The 20,042-nt window shown below is 38.0% G+C and overlaps 1 protein-coding gene across 1 annotated transcript in view; it reads left to right on the top strand.

Annotated features, from left to right (window-relative positions):
- Positions 1-16,498, top strand: part of LOC306966688 (uncharacterized protein) — a gene marked incomplete at its 3' end in the record, with an annotated part of 17,884 nt that extends 1,386 nt beyond the window's left edge. Inside the window, exons 2-19 of the mRNA XM_079561501.1 lie at positions 715-808; positions 924-1,123; positions 1,190-1,276; positions 2,792-2,942; positions 4,925-5,086; positions 5,182-5,291; positions 5,393-5,498; positions 6,717-6,745; positions 6,820-6,911; positions 7,809-7,923; positions 9,055-9,225; positions 9,345-9,415; positions 9,600-9,767; positions 10,776-10,894; positions 10,975-11,179; positions 13,698-13,905; positions 16,248-16,291; positions 16,369-16,498. Coding sequence (XP_079417627.1) covers positions 715-808; positions 924-1,123; positions 1,190-1,276; positions 2,792-2,942; positions 4,925-5,086; positions 5,182-5,291; positions 5,393-5,498; positions 6,717-6,745; positions 6,820-6,911; positions 7,809-7,923; positions 9,055-9,225; positions 9,345-9,415; positions 9,600-9,767; positions 10,776-10,894; positions 10,975-11,179; positions 13,698-13,905; positions 16,248-16,291; positions 16,369-16,498 — 2,262 coding nt within the window. The remainder of the gene's footprint in view (positions 1-714; positions 809-923; positions 1,124-1,189; positions 1,277-2,791; positions 2,943-4,924; positions 5,087-5,181; positions 5,292-5,392; positions 5,499-6,716; positions 6,746-6,819; positions 6,912-7,808; positions 7,924-9,054; positions 9,226-9,344; positions 9,416-9,599; positions 9,768-10,775; positions 10,895-10,974; positions 11,180-13,697; positions 13,906-16,247; positions 16,292-16,368) is intronic.
- Between the last annotated feature and the right edge of the window lie 3,544 nt (positions 16,499-20,042).

The following is a 20,042-nucleotide window of genomic DNA, read 5'->3' on the forward strand; positions in this document are numbered from 1 at the left end:
ACTACTGCCACCTCAGGTCATATGTGTAACTGCAGCTTCTATATTAAGCTCGTGCATGAACTTTCTGAGTGACAGTGCAGGATTTTAGAGACAGTTGTGGTGAACAGGTCTGGGCTCATTCTACACATTAAGACATGGGTGGCAACGTCAGGCCCATAAGATGATTTTGAGAAATATTATGATGCTAATAAGAGATCAAATACCTGTTAAAAATGCAGTATTTTTAAAATGTCCAGGCAGAACATCCCACTTGGTCGTAATGTAAAACAGTGATTCTCAACTGTAGGGATCCAAAAGTGGGTCATGGAACCATTTTCAGTGGAAAACTTTTTTTTTCCTTCCATATTTTCCATCTGAAGCTGCACACACCACCTTTGATCTGTTAAAAGCATATCTACTGCGTGTTCAATAAAAAATGTGTTGACAATACAATATTTTATACGATATATGACAAACTACAGCTGTCGTGGCTTGTCATCCGAGGGTAATGGTGGATCCCGAAGCCAAAACCACTTGAGAACCAATTGGTATTTGCAGAAAAAAAGTTCTTTACTTCAGGCTATAATGGTGAGGTTATTGGTGTTTGGCAAAAATGAAAATCGGCATTACTGGAACATGCAGGGGGAGGAAAATACTTATTTTTTAAACTCTGTAAAGTCCCTTTAAAACAAAATGGATCTCGTCTCGTCATGAACTCTGTCTCTGATGTTTCAGAGTCTGCGCTCGGTTTACGCCGCGGTGAGGTCGGCCGCTCGCTGGGCGTCGTATTCCTGCGGACGATGGAGACAGAAGAAGAACAAGCTCTCAGGTAGCTGCTCCTTCTGGATGTTGTTGGTGTTAAAGGTGGATTAGTGGATCTAGGGGATTATTTAAACAATGGTATTCCCCTCCTTTCAATGCTTTAATGATTCTTTGAGACGCAGGAGACACAGCTGAGGTCCGGTACCGAGGGCTGGCCGGAGACGGAGAAGACGAGCTGGACTCGAACGTAAACCTGGAGCTGCCTCTGAACCGGGACCAGGATCAGACCCAGACTCGGACTCGGACTCAGACCCAGGATCTGAACAAGAGGCTTTTGAATCACTTCAGGGAACTGGCCGCTCACAACCAGGACAACGACCAGGTAAACACGCTCAGAAACTGTCGGTTTTAGTATTTGCAGAGTCAGAATAAAGTCCTTCTTCCTCAGGTGGACCTCGACCTGTTGGACGAGCTGATCTCAGGTGGAGCCGATCCAAACAGCGGCGATCGCTTCGGGCAGACGGTTCTACACGAGGTGCGCTTTGTAAAACTGTTCTTTTCATTAAGGAGGACACAAGGAGAGAGATGGGACCTCATAGAGCTCCACAGTCCCGCCCCTTGCAGTCTTGTTGCTCCGGTCCGGAAGCAAAAAATCCCTGTCTACACGACCGTCGATTTTCCAAAAATTCAAATACTAAGAGTTTAACGTCACCGCAAAAGCTAATCAGCGATGTAGCAATTCGTGACCATAAAATGTTTCATTTCAATCCAAAAAGAAGACACAATGTTGAAGAAAAGGCAAAGGTACAAGGCTGTGACATCGTTCACTTCCTGACTATAGAAACTCCGTATCCCAAGAACCATTGCGACATCGCGCCCGCTGGTCAAGGCAACCAGGTTTTCAGCAAACACGGCGAGTTTCTTTTACTTTGCAGACAAAAGTTCTATATTATTTCACTATTAAACAATCTGAATCCTGCTAATTGGAATAAAAATGATCGGTGGTTCGTTTAATTGTATCGTTGGGAACATTTTTTTGATCCATCTGATGTTTTTCTTACTCTCAGTGTTAGATATGGATAAAACCTCAACTATCTGCCTGCATTATGTTTGAATAAATTGTTTATAATATGTTTTCTACATTACAATAAATAAACACGTGTGGGAACGTGAAGCTCCACCAATCAAAAGCCTCGTAGTAGATTATGGGACTCCCGAGCATCCTGGGTAATGTAGTTCTAGGATGAAGGCTCACAGTTAAACTACATGGATCTCATACGTGCTTTTTACACCTGCGTCTGACTTTGCGGTCGCTTTATAACCACAGAGCTGGATTCAGCCCAAGCTGACGGAGTTACGGAGTTAAAGACTTTATTCAAAATCAATACGGTCTCAAAGCAAGGGGAATTTTTCTTCCGGACCGGAGAGGAGTGTGGAGCTCTATCTCAGAATTTTAGGCTTTGAACCGGCCCATTTCCAGCTTTTCAGGACAACATCAACTCTGCACACAGTAGGGCTGGGAGATACAGAGATAGAATGACAGAAATTAATATGTCAACTTTGCAAACCATCAGAAATATGCAAATCTGTGCTGGAAAACATTTACATTGTGTTGTCGCTCAAAAAAAGAATTGTCCTGAACAGATGACAAAAAAGCAACAAAAAAACATTTCCCTCATTTATATATATTTTTTTAATTTACATTTTTCCACTATTTCCCATTTTTTTCCCCAAATTTTTGTGCATGTGTGCAAAAAAAAACCCACAGAAATAAAAATAAAAATATATAAATAAAATAAATATTAGTAATGGTGTATTTGGGCTAGGGCACCTTTCACACATTTGTGGAAAAAAATACCTTTGTGATTTAAAAATGTAAAAGCTGATCTAATTCTGGACTGTGTTAGGAAAGGAACTTAGACACAACTACCAGTGTGACATTTGCAGTAACAAAATATCCAGTTATCGGGCCTTTAATTCATTCAGAACATTTCCGAAGTGTGAATCATCTCCTGTGAAATATCTAAAGTGTCTAAACCCTGTGTGTCAGATTTCCCGCGCCTGGAGCGTGGACGTGATGCGCTTCTTCCTGGACCGCGGCTCGGACCTGCTGATCCCGGATCAGTTCGGGGTCACGGCGCTGCACGTGGCGTCGGCGCTCGACTACAGCGACATGGTGCTGTTCCTGCTGCAGAACAACGGTGAGCGCTCAGGCTAACCACTCTGCCACAGCCACACAGTGTCAAAAACTCGATAAAGAAGTGGCAAAAAAGCTTCAAAAACTCAATAAAAAAGTGACATAAAAGCGGCAAAAACTCAATAAAAAACTAACAATAAATAGTGACAAAAAAGCTTCAAAAACTCAATAAAAACTCAATAAAAACTCAATAAAAACTCAATAAAAACTCAATAAAAACTCAATAAAAAAGTGGCAAAAACTCAATAAAAAAGTGACAAAAAAGCGGCAAAAACTCAATGAAAAACTCAATAAAAAAGTGGAAAAAACTCAATGAAAAACTCAATAAAAAACTCAATAAAAAACTCAATAAAAAAGTGGCAAAAACTCAATAAAAAAGTGACAAAAAAGCGGCAAAAACTCAATAAAAAACTCAATAAAAAAGTGGCAAAAACTCAATAAAAAAGTGACAAAAAAGCTTCAAAAACTCAATAAAAAAGTGGCAAAAACTCAATAAAAAAGTGACAAAAACTCAATAAAAAAGTGACAAAAAAGCTTCAAAAACTCAATAAAAAACTCAATAAAAAAGTGGCAAAAACTCAATAAAAAAGTGACAAAAAAGCTTCAAAAACTCAATAAAAAAGTGGCAAAAACTCAATAAAAAAGTGACAAAAACTCAATAAAAAAGTGACAAAAAAGCTTCAAAAACTCAATAAAAAAGTGGCAAAAACTCAATAAAAAAGTGACAAAAACTCAATGAAAAACTCAATAAAAAACTCAATAAAAAGTGGCAAAAACTCAATAAAAAAGTGACAAAAAAGCGTCAAAAAATCAATAAAAAATCTATTAAAAAATCTATAAAAAAGCGGCAAAAACTCAATAAAAAAGTGAGAAAAAAGCAGCAAAAACTCAATAAAAACTCAATAAAAAAGTGACAAAAACTCAATAAAAAGTGACAAAAAAGCAGCAAAAACTCAATAAAAAAATCTATAAAAAAGCGGCAGAAAGTCAATGAAAAACTCAATAAAAATGTGGCAAAAACTCAATCAAAAAGTGACAAGAAAGTGGCAAAAAAAAAACTCAATAAAAAACTCAATAAAAAACTCAATAAAAAAGTGGCAAAAACTCAATAAAAAAGTGACAAAAAAGCGGCAAAAACTCAATAAAAAACTCAATAAAAAAGTGGCAAAAACTCAATAAAAAAGTGACAAAAAAGCTTCAAAAACTCAATAAAAAAGTGGCAAAAACTCAATAAAAAAGTGACAAAAACTCAATAAAAAAGTGACAAAAAAGCTTCAAAAACTCAATAAAAAAGTGGCAAAAACTCAATAAAAAAGTGACAAAAACTCAATGAAAAACTCAATAAAAAACTCAATAAAAAAGTGGCAAAAACTCAATAAAAAAGTGACAAAAAAGCGTCAAAAAATCAATAAAAAATCTATTAAAAAATCTATAAAAAAGCGGCAAAAACTCAATAAAAAAGTGAGAAAAAAGCAGCAAAAACTCAATAAAAAACTCAATAAAAAAGTGACAAAAACTCAATAAAAAGTGACAAAAAAGCAGCAAAAACTCAATAAAAAACTCAATAAAAAAGTGACAAAAACTCAATAAAAAGTGACAAAAAAGCAGCAAAAACTCAATAAAAAAATCTATAAAAAAGCGGCAGAAAGTCAATGAAAAACTCAATAAAAATGTGGCAAAAACTCAATCAAAAAGTGACAAGAAAGTGGCAAAAAAAAAACTCAATAAAAAATCAATTAAAAAGTTGCAAAAACAAATAAAGTTGCAAAAACTCAATAAAAAGTGGCAAAAACTCAACAAAAAATCTATTAAAAAGTTGCAAAAACTCAATAAAAAAGTGGCAGAAAGGTGACAAAAACACAATAAATAAGCCACAAAAAGAGCAAAAACGTGGCAACAACACAAGGACAAAGATCCGTTTAAATCAGTTTTGTGGGTCTCTCTAACCCCTGTCCCGCTGTAACCCGGGCCTCTCCTCTGTCTCAGCTGACCCAGAGTCCCGGACGTCGCTTCAGTCACAGACTCCTCTTCACTTCGCGGCGAAGAGCGACGCGGTGAACTCCATCCGAGCGCTCGTCCAACACGGCGCCTCGCTCGGCTCCGTGGACCACAAACTGCGGACGCCGCTGCAGCTCGCCGCCAACATGGGTGAGACCCTCGCTCCTCAGGGCGGCAGCGTCACGGAGTCTGATTATTATCCCAGATGTTTCCTGTGCAGCGGTTCCAGGTGTTTTGTTTTTCAGAGCGCAGTGCGGCGGTGCGTGTGCTGCTGGAGCTGGGCGCGGAGGCGGGGCTTACGGACGCCGACGGACAGCTCTGCATCACCGCCCTCATCAGCCACATGGCCCCGGAGGTAAACACTGTCCCCAAACCATCTCAGAGCCGCCACACCTCATCTCTACAAAACCTAAACGAATCTGCTGTTACGATGTGAACGTTTGTCTCGTGTCTCAGGCTGAACTGGCTCTGAGTCAGTTCCTCGTCAAAGACACGATGAACCGGCAGCAGTTTTATTACCTCAACCTCCTGGAGCCAGAGCCCGCAGACCCTCACAGCAAAGGTTCTGTCTAACACTGGGTCTACACTGGGCGGCTTTTATTTATATGACTTTTAGACGTCTCATTACATTATATAATATCTCTATGGGAGAGAGAGAGGGACTGAAGAAAGTCCCCTTAGAATTACAACGTTCTATCTGTATGAGTTGTTCTGAGATAATTTGGTTTAAATTTGGTATAAATTAATCTGAAATAAAGACAAAATGTATAGAAACAAGTCAGAAACACCTCAGAACAATCTAGTCTAGCCCAAGTAAATCTTAACAAGCAAAAAATTAACTTGAGTGATTATGCTCAATTTGAGACATTCAAAGGCACAATATCTGGGGCTGAGCAAGAAATGAACAAAAACTCCTGCCTTTGTGTGATCCTAAAACCGAGATAAAAAAAAAATATGTTTTGTGATTATGGGCAAAGAATGGACCTCTTGGGTTCGTTGGTGGGTTGGTTTGGTTTGGTGACGAAAAATTGATGAAAAAGTGGCAAAAATGTCCAATAAATTTCACAAGTCCAAGAAATTGACAAAAAAAAGACAAAAAAAATGACCAAAAAAAATGACAAAAATGTGACAAAAAATAACAAAAAATGACCAAAAAAAAGAAAAAAATGGGACAAAATGGGACAAAAAAAATGTGATAAAATTTGACCAAAAAAATGACAAAAATTGGACAAAAATTTTTACTAAAATGTGATCAAATTTGACCAAAAAATTACAAAAAAATGACCAAAAAATGACAAAAAATTGACAAAAAATGACAAAAAAAATGACAAAAATGTGACAAAATGTGACAAAAAAATTAATAAAATTTGACAAAAAAAATGACACAAAATTGACAAAAAAATGGCAAAAATGTGACAAAAAATTGACGAAAAAATGACAAAAAAGTTACAAAAATGAGTTGAATACCCAACAAAAAAATGATGGAAAAACAATCTGATGACGTAAGGAAAAAGATCCTCTCGGTTCAGGCGGGAGTTAAGAGGTTTTAACTTATGATATTCTGTATAAGTGTGGAAAGTGGTAATTTGCAGATTTATCCTCATAGTTTTGCTCATGAAAACCTCAAAAATAAACCAGTCTACAAAAATTGGATATAGTGTATTGAAGGGGTCAATCTGATGGTTTTGTACCACAAGAGAATTCTCAGCTTCACCACCTCAATATCAAACTATAGGCTGTTTACAATGTATTATGATCTGCTGTGTTTTTGTTCTGACAGAGGCCGACCAGAGGGACCCCACGACCCCTGTGAGTGCTCTGATCTTTTACGTTTAGACTGTTACTTCATGTTTTATAAATGTATAGTAATGTTGTGTCTGCAGCTGGAGGTGGTGGTGCATCAGGGCAAACTGGAGCTCATCATGAACCCCGTGTTCCTCAAACTCATCGAGGTCAAGTGGAAACTCTACGGCAGGTTCGGCAGATCTCGATTTCCGCACAGCAAACGCGCTCATTAACCTCTTACCACCCGCCAAAACCAAACCCGTTCTCTCCTCTTTGCCATTGTCGTCACTTTTTATTTCCCTTATGTGTTTATTGTCACTTTTTTATTACTTTTTTGCTGCTCTTTTGTCACTTTTTTCTGGATGTTTGTCTTTTTTCTGCTGGATTTTTGTCATTTTCTTTGCAGGATTTTTGTTTTGTTTTTTGCTGAATTTTTGTCACTTTTTTGCCTGATTTTTGTCACTTTTTTCTGGATTTATGTTACTTTTTTGCTTGATTTTTGTCACTTTTTTCTGGATTTTTGTCTTTTTTCTGCTTGATTTTTGTCATTTTTTGCTTGATTTTTGTCACTTTTTTGCTTGATTTTTGTCACTTTTTCTGGATTTTTGTCACTTTTTTTGCTGGATTTTTGTCATTTTCTTGCTGGATTATTGTCATTTTCTTGCTGGATTTTTGTCACTTTTTTCTGGATTTTTGTCACTTTTTTTGCTGGATTTTTGTCATTTTCTTGCTGGATTATTGTCATTTTTTTGCTGGATTTTTGTCACTTTTTTCTGGATTTTTGTCACTTTTTTCTGGATTTTTGTCTTTTTCTGCTGGATTTTTGTCACTTTTTTCTGCTTGATTTTTGTCTTTTTTTGCTGGATTTTTGTCTTTTTTTTGCTGGATTTTTGTCACTTTTCTGCTGGATTTTTGTCATTTATTTGTGTCACTTTTTAGCTTTTTTTGTTGCGTTTTCATCCTCATCTTCTCGTTTTTTGCCTCTGTTTTGAAGAAGCTTTTCGATTTGGAGAATTTGGAGAAAACATGTTCAGGTGGGAGTTAAGAGGTTAAGATTCCCGTTGTGAAAAGTCTGTTTCTGTTCCAGGACGGGGGCGTGGCTTCTGCTGCTGCTCAACTTCCTGTTTAACGTTTCCTGGACGACGGTGGCCATTTCTGTGTCCGTGACGAGGGACGCCGCTCATCGATACGTCCTGCCACAGGTCACAAGAAGATACGAATATACTTAAAGGGGCTAGATGCAAGTTAGCCATTTTATACTCACTACTGCCACCTCAGGTCATACGTGTAACTGCAGCTTCTATATTAAGCTCATGCATGACGGCACTTCAGACCCAAATTAACACCTTTTTGAGTGCAGGATTTTAGAGGCAGTTGTGGTGAATATGTTTGGGCTCCTTCTACACATTAGGACATTGTTGAAACATGTAGTCGGAGGAAAATACTTACTTTTAACATTTTTAAACTCTGTATAGTCCCTTCAACCTCTTACCACCCGCCTAAACCGAATGCCTTCTGTCCTTTTTGGCTATTGGCCTGTGTAACACCTCATTTGAAAGCTAAGACCCACAAAACTGATCTTTTTCCTCGCGTTGTTGCTGTGTTGTGTCACCTTTTTAATGTTTTTTTTTGGTCACATTTTGGTTGAGTTTTTGTCACATTTTTGTTGAATTTTTGTCACATTTTGGTTGAGTTTTTGTCACATTTTTGTTGAATTTTTGTCACATTTTTGTTGAATTTTTGTCACTTTTTTGTTGATTTTTTGTCACATTTTTGTTTAGTTTTTGTCACATTTTTGTTGAATTTTTGTCACATTTTTGTTGAATTTTTGTTTTCTTCTAATTTTTTGTGGCTGTTTTGGTGCTTGTTTCCCCAAGAAGCTTTTTGTTTAGGGTAAAGCCAAACTAGAGAAAATGGGATCTGTTCAAGTGGGAGTTAAGAGGTTAATATACTTAATATACGAATACTAAAACGTGTGAATAGTAAACTTTTCCAGAACACCACCAGGCCAAGATCAAGTCAGGACCAAAGTGGGGCTAAAAAGTGTCTAAAACAGAGCAAGACAAAAAAATGACAAAAATGTGATAAAAAAAAATTGAGTTTGAGAACCACTCGACATTAGGCTGTTTGTTTGCTGCTACACGTGGGATCAAGAAATAACCAGCACACAAGAGTTTTTAAACTAATAAGCCCCTTCAAAGAAATAAAAGCTTTCAAAGAGCATATATATATTATTCTTTATGAACTGTTGCTGAACTTTCCTTGTCACTGTAGGAGATTCGTCATTGTGCATGTTTTGGTTTCTGTGAAGGAAACGTGACACTGTGTTTCAGGATTGGTGGCGGATCCTCATCGCCGCCATCGCGCTCCTCTTCACGCTGGAGGAGGTGCTGAGGGAGGTGTTCGACATCCGCCGCTCCGACAGGAAGCTCCGCCGCCAGAGGAAGTGGGCGCAGAGGCGTATCCACGACGACCTGCGCTGCTGCCACCCCATGTGGCCCCAGGTCAGAGGTCGGCTCTAAAGAAAACCACGGCTAAACTGACTCTGAACTGGCTCATGTGACGAGTGTGGACCTGGAGTCACAAAGCTTTGGTCTGTGATGGTTTACTCATGTGTGTTCAGGACAAAGCGTTTCTCCAGGATCAGCTGAGGACGGTTCAGAACATGAGGGGCAACTACAGCCGAGACCTGTGGTAAAACACAAATCTTAAATTAATGTAATGGAAATATAGATTTTTTTATGTCCTTTCTTTTCTATTTAGCTTTTAGTCTCATGAACTTTCATTTAGCTTTACTCTAGTTTCAATTGTCCAAAAGTTGCTGCAAAAGTTGGCTCTTTGTTGGCTGAAACCTCTCTGATTGGCTGTGTGTTGGCAGGAACCTCTCTGATTGGCTGGTGTACTGCCTGCTGGGCGTGTCCACGGTGGTGCACGTGGTGGATGTGGTGTCTCCGTCCGAGCGGCTGCACCGGGAGTCTCTGCGCCTGTTCTCCGTCGCCGTCATCTTCCTCTGGCTCCGCCTCATGAAATACGTCCGGGCCTTCAGGTAACCGCGGCAACGGCAGGAAACGCTCCACCTTTAACGCTCCTCTTTAACCCCTTAACTCCCACCTGAACCGGGCACATTTTCTCCAGTTTGGTTTTCCCCCATGTCCAAAAGCTTCTGGAAAAAAGCTTTGAAAATAGCAACAAAACTGAGATGAAAACAATGATGGAAATGTGACAAAAAACTGAGAAAACAATGATAAAAAAGTGACGAAAAATTGACGAAAGAGTGGCAAAAATGTCACAAAAATGTCACAAGAAATTGACAAAAAATGGACGAAAAAAATTACAAAAATATGACAAAAATGTGATAAAAATTTGACAATTAAAAAAAAAAAAAGTGACAAAAAAGGACCAAAATGTAAAAAAAATGACAAAAATTTGAGAAAAAATGGACGAAAAAATGACAAAAATGTGACAAAAAATGACCAAAAAATGACCAAAAAATGACCAAAATCTAACAATTTTTTTTCCAAAATTTAATAAAAAAATGACAAAAAATGACCAAAAAACTGCAAAAAAAAAGGTGAAAAAATGTGACAAAAAAGTGATGAAAAATGGATGAAAAAGTGGCAAAAAGTCACAAAATGTCATTAAAAATTGACAAAAAATTGACAAAAAATGGACAAAAAATTGACGAAAATGTGACAAAAATATGACAAAAAAATTACAAAAATGTGATAAAAAATCGACAAAAAAATGACCAAAATGTGATAAAAAATGGAAGGAAAAATGACAAAAATTTGACAAAAAAATTACAAATAATTGACAAAAAATGTGACAAAAATGTGATAAAAAATTTACCAAAAAAGACAAAAAAGTACAAAAATGAGTTGAACATCCAACAAAAAAATGATGAAAAAAAAATCTGATGACGTGAGGAAAAAGATCCTCTCGGTTCAGGCGGGAGTTAAGAGGTTAAGTGAAGCTCCCGCAGTATTGGAAGTCCTGATGCATCACGTGATCAGACTGTGTGACGTGTGAAGCGCTGCCTCCGTGTGTCCCTCAGGCTGATGGGGCCGTTCATCGTGATGTTGGGGAAAGTGGCCGGAGACGTTCTGCGCTTCCTGTTCCTGTACCTGGAGATCTACATCCCGTACGCCTGCAGCTTCTGGATCATCTTCGGAGGTCGGTAATCCAGAGAAGCTTTTTCAGAGCAGCTCGGTGCTAAAGCCTGACTGTACTTCCTGTTTGGCGTTTGGTGCAAGGCTCCAGCGCCGTGCCCAGCATGCGCACCGTGGGCGACCTGCTCTTCACGCTCTACAGGATGACTCTGGTGGACGAGTACGACTACGCCGCCATGAACGCCCTGGACCCCGTCATGGCGCCGCTGCTCTGCGGCTCCTTCCTCGCCGCCTCCTCCATCCTCTGCGTCAACCTGCTCATCGCCATGGTGACCGACACCTTCCAGAGGTCAGAGGTCACACATCACAAACCTACATGAAGGGGGCCAGAAGACTTAGACTCGGGACAGCACAGAGGGAAAGTGGGTGAAGAGCGGGATATGTTCTTACCTGAGCTTAGACGAGTTCATTTATACCTGTCTGGTCTTCACGCGTGTCCTCAGTCACGTAAACACAGCACAGACGGCGTTAGCATTTAGCCTCCTCTCCTCTATGGCTCCAAACCAGGTGAAGACAGAAGCTACCAAGCTCTTCCAGAGTAATATCTTCACTTTACTTTAACTACTCCTGGTATAATTACGCCTGACAATATAGTTCCCCTTTTTATCCACTTAGAAAATCCACATTGTTTAATTTTGTGTAACTATACTTTATCGTGTAACACTTCATGTGGCCATATTTAAAGAGGGGGTATTATGCTTTTTTCAATCACATAGCACCAGTCTATATCACACTACAATGATGACCAAACCTTCTGCTGGTCTGTAAATGCAGTAAATTAGAATAACTGCCTTGTATAAAATTGCTCTCTCAAAATGGCTGTAGTGAATGTCTTGAAATAGGCCTCTGTCTCTTTAAGAACCTCTGAGCCTTTCCGACACGCCCCCTCCACACGCTGTCTGTGGCATCAGTGGGGAGGGGGTTCTGCTGAGGAGCAGTGGTTGGTTACTCGGCTGGTGACGAAAGCTCGGAGGCGTCTCCAGGAGGTGGGGGCGTTCCTAGGAGGACTCAGGCAAACCTGTCCCTAAAATGGCCGCCATCAGAGTTTTTACAGATTACTCAAACATACGTGAATGCGCCAAGGCAACACTTCAGGCATGTTTTTACTGAGTGAATGACGTAATAACATGATGTAAAGCTTGAAAAAGTAAATATTGCATAATTCCCCTAATGGGAAAACGTGGAAGAGCTTGGTAGCTTCTATCTTCACCTGGTTTGGAGCTACAGAGGAGGAGAGGCTAAATGCTAACGCCGTCTGTGCTGTGTTTACGTGACTGAGGACACGCGTGAAGACCAGACAGGTACAAATGAACTCATCTAAGCTCAGGTAAGAACATGTCTCAGTCTGTAAAAACGGTGGCCTGTTCCTTTAAAACATCCAAATATCACAACTGCCAATAAAAACAACTCTTTTTAGAAAGTTTAAAGTTTAATATAAAATGCAAGGTCGCAGTGACAACAGGTTAGGCTGAATAATAAACACTAATACCTTTGGAGGCTCCTCTGCAGTACCTCTGAGGACCCACAGAGGACCCGAAACCCACTTTGGGAACCACCATTCCAAGTGTTGAATTCAGTGAAAATTTTAATATTTCTCAACTACATCATGGGCCGTGGTTTGTTGCTTTTGTTTCTTTATTTCAAACATATCATGTGCACAGTCATGACTCTGGAATAAAAACGTATACAATGTGAAGCAAAATACAAGTAAATTAAAACAATACATGCTCGAAAGGAGGAAGTTTTCAGATCACTAAAACAGCAGGAGAAAGTGGTACAAAAAGTGTTTTTGCATTTTATACAAACCTATATTTTTGTGGGTAAAGCACATTTTTCTGCTGTGGTTTCCTCACTGGAATCCACTCTGTCAAGTAATCAGTAAAAGTAAAAGTAAAGTGCAACTGGGCAGTACTTCAGTTTGGAGCAGGAGTGAAGTACTAGACAGAAATAATGACTTCTGTCTCTGTACAGAAGAAATGTGGAAAATGTTGTTTTTCATTTATTATTTTGGTGAATATTTCAATGTTTAGATCGTGAAAAGAAATTTAAAGCCGTTATTTGTAATTTTAGTCAAAGTATAATTTCACTAAAATCTCCAGATGCTTTTCTTATATAATAAAAGCTAAATAAAAATTAAAAGAAAGGAATAAAAACATTGACAGTTTGAAAAAGCCTCACCTTTACAGTCTTTGCCAAACACTCCATGCAGTGAATATAATTAAATCCTGTTGATCCAGTCGGTGCTGCAGATGTGCCTGTGGTTTCCCGGTAACGTCATGTTCATACCCTCTGTCCAGGGCCGGATTTAAGTAAAATGGGCCCCGGGGCTCAAGTTTTTTCTCATAATAAATCAATATTTTTTTATATAGCACCTTAACAACATCTGTACTTATACTGTATGTCTGTCTGTCGGATTTCTCTCTCTCTACAATGAATGGATAAATGAATTAATATTTGGTTTACTCTTGGTTTAGTCTTGGTTTAGTCCTGGTTTAGTCTTGGTTTAGTCCTGGTTTAGTCTTGGTTTAGTCCTGCTTTAGTCTTGGTTTAGTCTTGGTTTAGTCCTGGTTTAGTCCTGCTTTAGTCTTGGTTTAGTCCTGGTTTAGTCCTGGTTTAGTCTCAAGTAAAAAAAAAATCATCTGATAAATGTGAGGGAGTAATATGCAAAGAGAGAGGGGGAACTACTTTACAGTACTGAGCACACATTTTTCTCTGTAAGCCCGGGGGCCCTTCAACCTGCCGGGCCCCTGGGTTTAGCCCCTGTGAGCCCCTGCATTAATCCGGCCTTGCCTCTGCCTCGGCTCCAGGGTCCACGATAACTCCCAGGCCAACGCCGTGATGCAGCAGGCGGCCGTGGTGCTGCAGCTCCAGGACTCCGTGTCCGTTCTGTCCCGGTTCTACGACCCGCTCCACGTCTCCAAACACTGCGCCCCATTGGCCGAGGGAGACCCCGCCCACGGCCACGGCCCCGCCCACCTCCACAGCGACCGCGCCCAGATCACATGGGAGGTCAAGGTGAGTCCCCCTCCTTTATAGATCAAAACAGGGCAAAACCCAAGCTTTAGATTTGGGAAAAGACGATAGTGTGCTTGGTTAACCTCTTAACTCCCGCCTGAACCGAGAGGATCTTTTTCCTCACGTCATCAGATTTTTTTTTAAATCATTTTGGACTCATTTTGTAACTTTTTTGTCATTTTTTTTATCACATTTTTGTCATTTTTTGTTACATTTTTGTCATTTTTTGGTCACATTTTTGTCATTTTTTGTCAAGTTTTTGTCAATTTTTTCTCACATTTGTTTAATTTTTTTGTCAAATTTTTATCAGATTTCAAATTTTTTGTCACATTTTTGTCATTTTTTCATCAATTTTTTCATCAATTTTTTGTCACATTTTTTGTCACATTTTTGTCATTTTTTGTCACATTTTTGTCATTTTTTCATCCATTTTTTGTCACATTTTTTCATCCATTTTTTATCAGATTTTTGTCATATTTTTGTCATTTTTTCATCCATTTTTTGTCACATTTTTTGTCACATTTTTGTCATTTTTTGTCACATTTTTGTCATTTTTTTTGTCACATTTTTTGTCATTTTTTGTCAATTTTTTGTCACATTTGTTTAATTTTTTTGTCAAATTTTTATCAGATTTTTGTCACATTTTTTGTCACATTTTTGTCATTTTTTGTCACATTTTTGTCATTTTTTCATCCATTTTTTGTCACATTTTTTCATCCATTTTTTATCAGATTTTTGTCATATTTTTGTCATTTTTTCATCCATTTTTTGTCACATTTTTTGTCACATTTTTGTCATTTTTTGTCACATTTTTGTCATTTTTTTTGTCACATTTTTTGTCATTTTTTGTCAATTTTTTGTCAATTTTTTGTCTTTTTTGTCAATTTTTTGTCACATTTGTTTAATTTTTTTGTCAAATTTTTATCAGATTTTTGTCACATTTTTTGTCACATTTTTGTCATTTTTTGTCACATTTTTGTAATTTTTTCATCCATTTTTTGTCACATTTTTTCATCCATTTTTTATCAGATTTTTGTCATTTTTTGTCATATTTTTGTCATTTTTTCATCCATTTTTTGTCACATTTTTTGTCACATTTTTGTCATTTTTTGTCACATTTTTTCATTTTTTTTGTCACATTTTTGTCATTTTTTGTCATTTTTTGTCCATTTTTTGTCCATTTTTTGTCCATTTTTTGTCCATTTTTTGTCCATTTTTTGTCACATTTGTTTAATTTTTTGGTCAAATTTTTATCAGATTTTTGTAATTTTTTCATCAATTTTTTACCACATTTTTGTCAAATTTTATGTAATTTTTTATCACATTTTTGTAATTTTTTTGTCAAATTTTTGTCATTTTTTGGTCACATTTTTGTCAATTTTTTGTCACATTTGTTTAATTTTTTTGTCAAATTTTTATCCGATTTTTGTCACATTTTTTGTCACATTTTTGTCACATTTTTGTCATTTTTTCATCCATTTTTTCATCCATTTTTTGTCACATTTTTCATCCATTTTTTATCAGATTTTTGTCATTTTTTGTCATATTTTTGTCATTTTTTCGTCCATTTTTTGTCACATTTTTTTCATTTTTTGTCTTTTTTTTTGTCATATTTTTTTCATTTTTTGTCATTTTTTGTCAATTTTCTGTCAATTTTTTAATCAAATTTTTGTCAATTTTTTTGTCAATTTTTTGTCACATTTTTGTCACATTTTGTAATTTTTTCATCAAATTTTTATCAGATTTTTGTCTTCCATTTTTTATCATATTTTTGTCATTTTTTCATCCATTTTTTATCAAATTGTTGTCATTTTTTGTCAATTTTTTGTCAATTTCTTGTGACATTTTTGTGACATTTTTGCCACTTTTTCATAATTTTTTCGTCACTTTTTTGTCAATGTTTTCTCACTTTTTTGTCACATTTCCATCATTGTTTTCGTCTCAGTTTTGTTGCTATTGTCACAGCTTTTTTCCAGAAGCTTTTGGACTGGGGTAAAGCCAAACTGGAGAAAATGTGCTCGGTTCAAGTGGGAGTTAAGGGGTTAAAAAGCACCGAGTTTGATTTTCTACTTCCTGCTAAACACTGTCTTTTAAAGCCTGAGTATCAAAGACTTTATTAACATATCCTGTGTCCTCTAATCGAATATTGGTTTTCAATGTTGATTTATTGACAATTACAAAAACATTTCACATGATGTAGAAGTTGCTTAGATGATTATTCGTGTAGAAACCAGAATGAGCTTCACACTTCGCGTTGCCAGATCCTTTGATTCAAACCAGTTTAGAAATGATTCTAAAGGGACTCTCTCCTCAAACCTTTACCTTGAATGTTTCTTTTCCAGGAAACACTGGATGAGTTTCTGTCTCTGCAGCGTCAGGCGTCCGGGTGAGTCACGTGACCGGCTGCTCGTCGTCACTGCTTTTGTTTTCACTTTTCTAAAACGCCTCTTCTTTTCGACGCAGACTCCAGGACATTCCAGAAGAAGAGCTCAGCGTCGACGCGGAGCTGAAGTCGATCAGATCTGAGCTGCAGGAAGTGAAGTCTCTGCTGCAGCAGGTCCTTCAGAGTAAGAGCGCAGGACAGACTTTTTAAAGCTGCTCTGGGGACAGTTCTGTTAGTTATTAGTCAATGCGTCTGTAATGAGAATGAGTGAGTGTGAGTATATATATATATTAAAAAAAAAAGTCTTCCTCACCCTCCGCGGAGAGTCTCTTTTTCCTCCTGACCAGCGCTTGAGGGTTCTGCACTTTTCTGGACCGAGATGTCTGATTTCCTGGGATCTGCTGGAGCCACTCCTCCAGTTTGGGGGTCACTGCCCCGAGTGCCCCAACGACCACGGGCACCACTGATGCCTTCACCCTCCAGGTTTTCTCCAGCTCTTCTCTGAGCCCCTGGTATTTCTCTAGTTTCTCGTGTTCCTTTTTCCTGATGTTGAAGTCGTTGTTATGTTTCCTCTGCTCTTAGAGGAAGACCCACAAAATGGATCTTTATCCTCACGTTGTTGCTGTGTTTTGTCACCATTTTATGTTTTTTTTTTGGTCACTTTTTTGTTGAATTTTTGTCACATTTTTGGTTGAATTTTTGTCACTTTTTTGTTGAATTTTTGTCACATTTTTGTCACATTTTTCTTCTCATTTTTTGGGGCTGTTTTGGTGCTTCTTTCCCAAGAATCTTTTTGATTAGGGTAAAGCCAAACTGGAGAAAATGGGATCCGTTCAGGTGCGAGTTAAGAGGTTAAACTCTGTATAGTCCCTTTAACTTTATCCATATTATACTGTATTTAAAACCTCATATAAATCCCACTATAGAATAGACAAACTGAGACTTGATTTCTACAAAATGTCTCCCTTATTTCCTGTTGTGTTGAAAGTGTCAACCCAAAATACGAGCCTACAGTGCGTTCCAAATTATTATGCAAATTGGATTTTTGTGTCAAAAAGGTAAAAAAAAAAACAATAATAATGAAACTCATGGATGGTATCGGTCTTGGGGCTCTATGAATCACTGACATTACTCTCAGAGACCTGGGATGATTAGTTTTCAGGTTAAGCCCAGTTAAGGGAAAAACTACAGAAAAAGGGTGTTCCACTTTATTATGCAGATCATCATTTTCAAGCAATATGGGAAAGAAAAAGGATTTCTCTGCTGATGAAAAGCGTGAAATAGTTTAATGCCTTGGTTTAGGTATGAAAACCTTCGATATTTCATGAAAGATTAAGCATAATCATCATACTGATAAGAGATTTGTGGATGATTCAGACACACTCGGGTTTGTGGAGATAATGGCACAATATGGACGGTTTCTGCCAGACAAACACATCAGATTAAAAGAACAGATGCTACAAAGCAGCATACAGGTAGTTGAAGCTGCTGGTCCCTCTGGAGTCTCCCGAACATCAAGGTGTAGGACCCTCCAGAGGCTGCAGTTGTGCATAAAACCTCTATCCGGGCCTCCCCGGAACGGTTAATTGAAGCTGATGAACAGAAACGGCTGCAGTGGCTCAGAAATACATGAAGACTCATTTTCAAACAGTCTTGTTCACTGATGAGGCCGTGTAACCCTGGATGGTCAAATCAATGGAGTAGTGGATAGTTGGTGAATGGCCACAATGTCCCAACAAGGCTGTGATGTCAACAAGGAGGGGGCGGAGTCATGTTTTGGGCCAGAGTCATGGTGAGAGAGCTGGTTGCCCCTTTAGGCTCCCTGAAGGTGTGAAAATGACCTTTGAAAAATATGTGGAGTTTCTGACTGACCACTGTCTTCTATGCTAGAAAAAGAAGAGCCGTGCTTTCCCGAACAAAATCCTCTTCATGCCTGAAAACGCACCATGTCCTGCTGTAAAGAATACCTCTGCATCACTGGCTGCTATGGGCAGAAAAGGAGAGAAACTCATGATGTGGACCCCCTCCTCCCCTGACCTCAACCCTATTGAGAACCTTTGGAGCCTCAACAAAAAAAACTTCTATGAGGGTGGGAGGCAGTTTTCATCTAAACAGCAGCTCTGGGAGGCTATTCTGACATCCTCCAAAGAAATCCAAGCAGAAACTCTACAAAAACTCACAAGTTTAATGGATTTAAGAATTTTGAAGCTGCTATCACACAAGGGCTCCTATGGTAAAATATAACTTGACCTGTTGATATTTTTTTTGATTGAAATAGCTTCTGATTTCAGTAAATATGACCTCCTAATGCTACAAATTCAACAAATGACCATTTTCAGTTAATTACAAGCTTTAAAATGTATTGAAACGATGAGTTGCATAATAATTTGGAACAGTAGATTTTGAGGTTTTTACTATATTTATTTTTGAAAAAAATACTGTTATCACTAGGAAATTTTTTCCACCACATTTAAATGATCCTCTACCAGTTAAAGACTTGAAAATTATGCTGACTCTCATTTGAGTTGACAATTTAGAAAATCTTAGAAAAATGTCATTTGCATAATAATTTGGAACGCAGTGTATAATCTCGTTTTATGTTAGATGTTTCTTCAGGTTCATCTAATCCACACCTGACCCCAGACCCGGCGCCACAATAACCAGAGCGACGCGTGGATGCAGTCTCGATTTTATTCGTGATGGAGAGTCATGGAAACTAAACTAACGCATACAAAAAAGAAAAAACACTGGGTTCTTTACACAGAGGAGCAGCGTGGACAGCACACGTTGGCACGAGGAAAATAATCCAAAAACAAAGCTTTAAATTTGGCTTCAAAAAAGGGGAAATAAAGGGGGAGGAAACGGGAAACACTGTATCTTCATTCAGTTCCTTCATGTAACACGAGTCATGCTGTAAGTTTGAGACACAGAGATTTCAATAGCGTCGGGAAAGCGGATGCACAAGACAAGGTATTTTTAAAAAGGTTTTCACAAAGTCATATTTCAAGACGTTTTAGTAACTTGTGATAACTGTGGTTCTTGTATTTCTCCATCCATGTAAAAATGCAGTTTTAGCAACACTTTTTTCTCTCTTTTCCACCTATTTTCTTGCCAGTATAGAGACAATACCCAAGTCCCACACTGGTCACAGTTCCACCATCATCTCCAAATATCACTTCTGAACAAACTCCGCCTCCCAGAACCACATGTTAAGAGACGAACGTTTGTCTTGGCGGTTATTTTTGTACTAAAATATAATATAGTATTAAACCCGACTAATATTAATGTACAGGACACGGTTAAACGAATAAATAAAACATATTATACAATGTAAAAAAAAAAAAAAAGAAAGTCCTACACGTTTACACATCGGAGAAAGGGAGAAAGTAACGCGGCCATCGAAGGAAAAAAAAAGACACGTTTTTAAAATACTGCTCGGTAAAACACGTTCGCTAATGTTTGTCAAGAGCACAAAGAGGAAATCCTGTTCAGATTAAGATTAATGTGTGATTTTGCTCTTCCTATGTCGAGATAGAGGTTTATTCTAACATTGTGAATCAGGTCTGTTTCAGGAGGGTCCAAAAGCAAATCGTCCAATCACAGGTGTTTATTTGGAAAGGGGGCGGGCTTTGTCTGGCATTAATGCAATCTGCTGCTGAAGCTAATGCACATTTGTTACAGATGCCATTTTGATCACATTCACTGTGGAGTAGTTTCAATATAAGCTTCTGTAAAGTCAAAAGATCCAGTGTTT

The sequence above is a fragment of the Gobius niger genome (assembly GCF_951799975.1).
Source record: "Gobius niger genome assembly, chromosome: 8".
Lineage (NCBI taxonomy): Eukaryota > Metazoa > Chordata > Actinopteri > Gobiiformes > Gobiidae > Gobius > Gobius niger.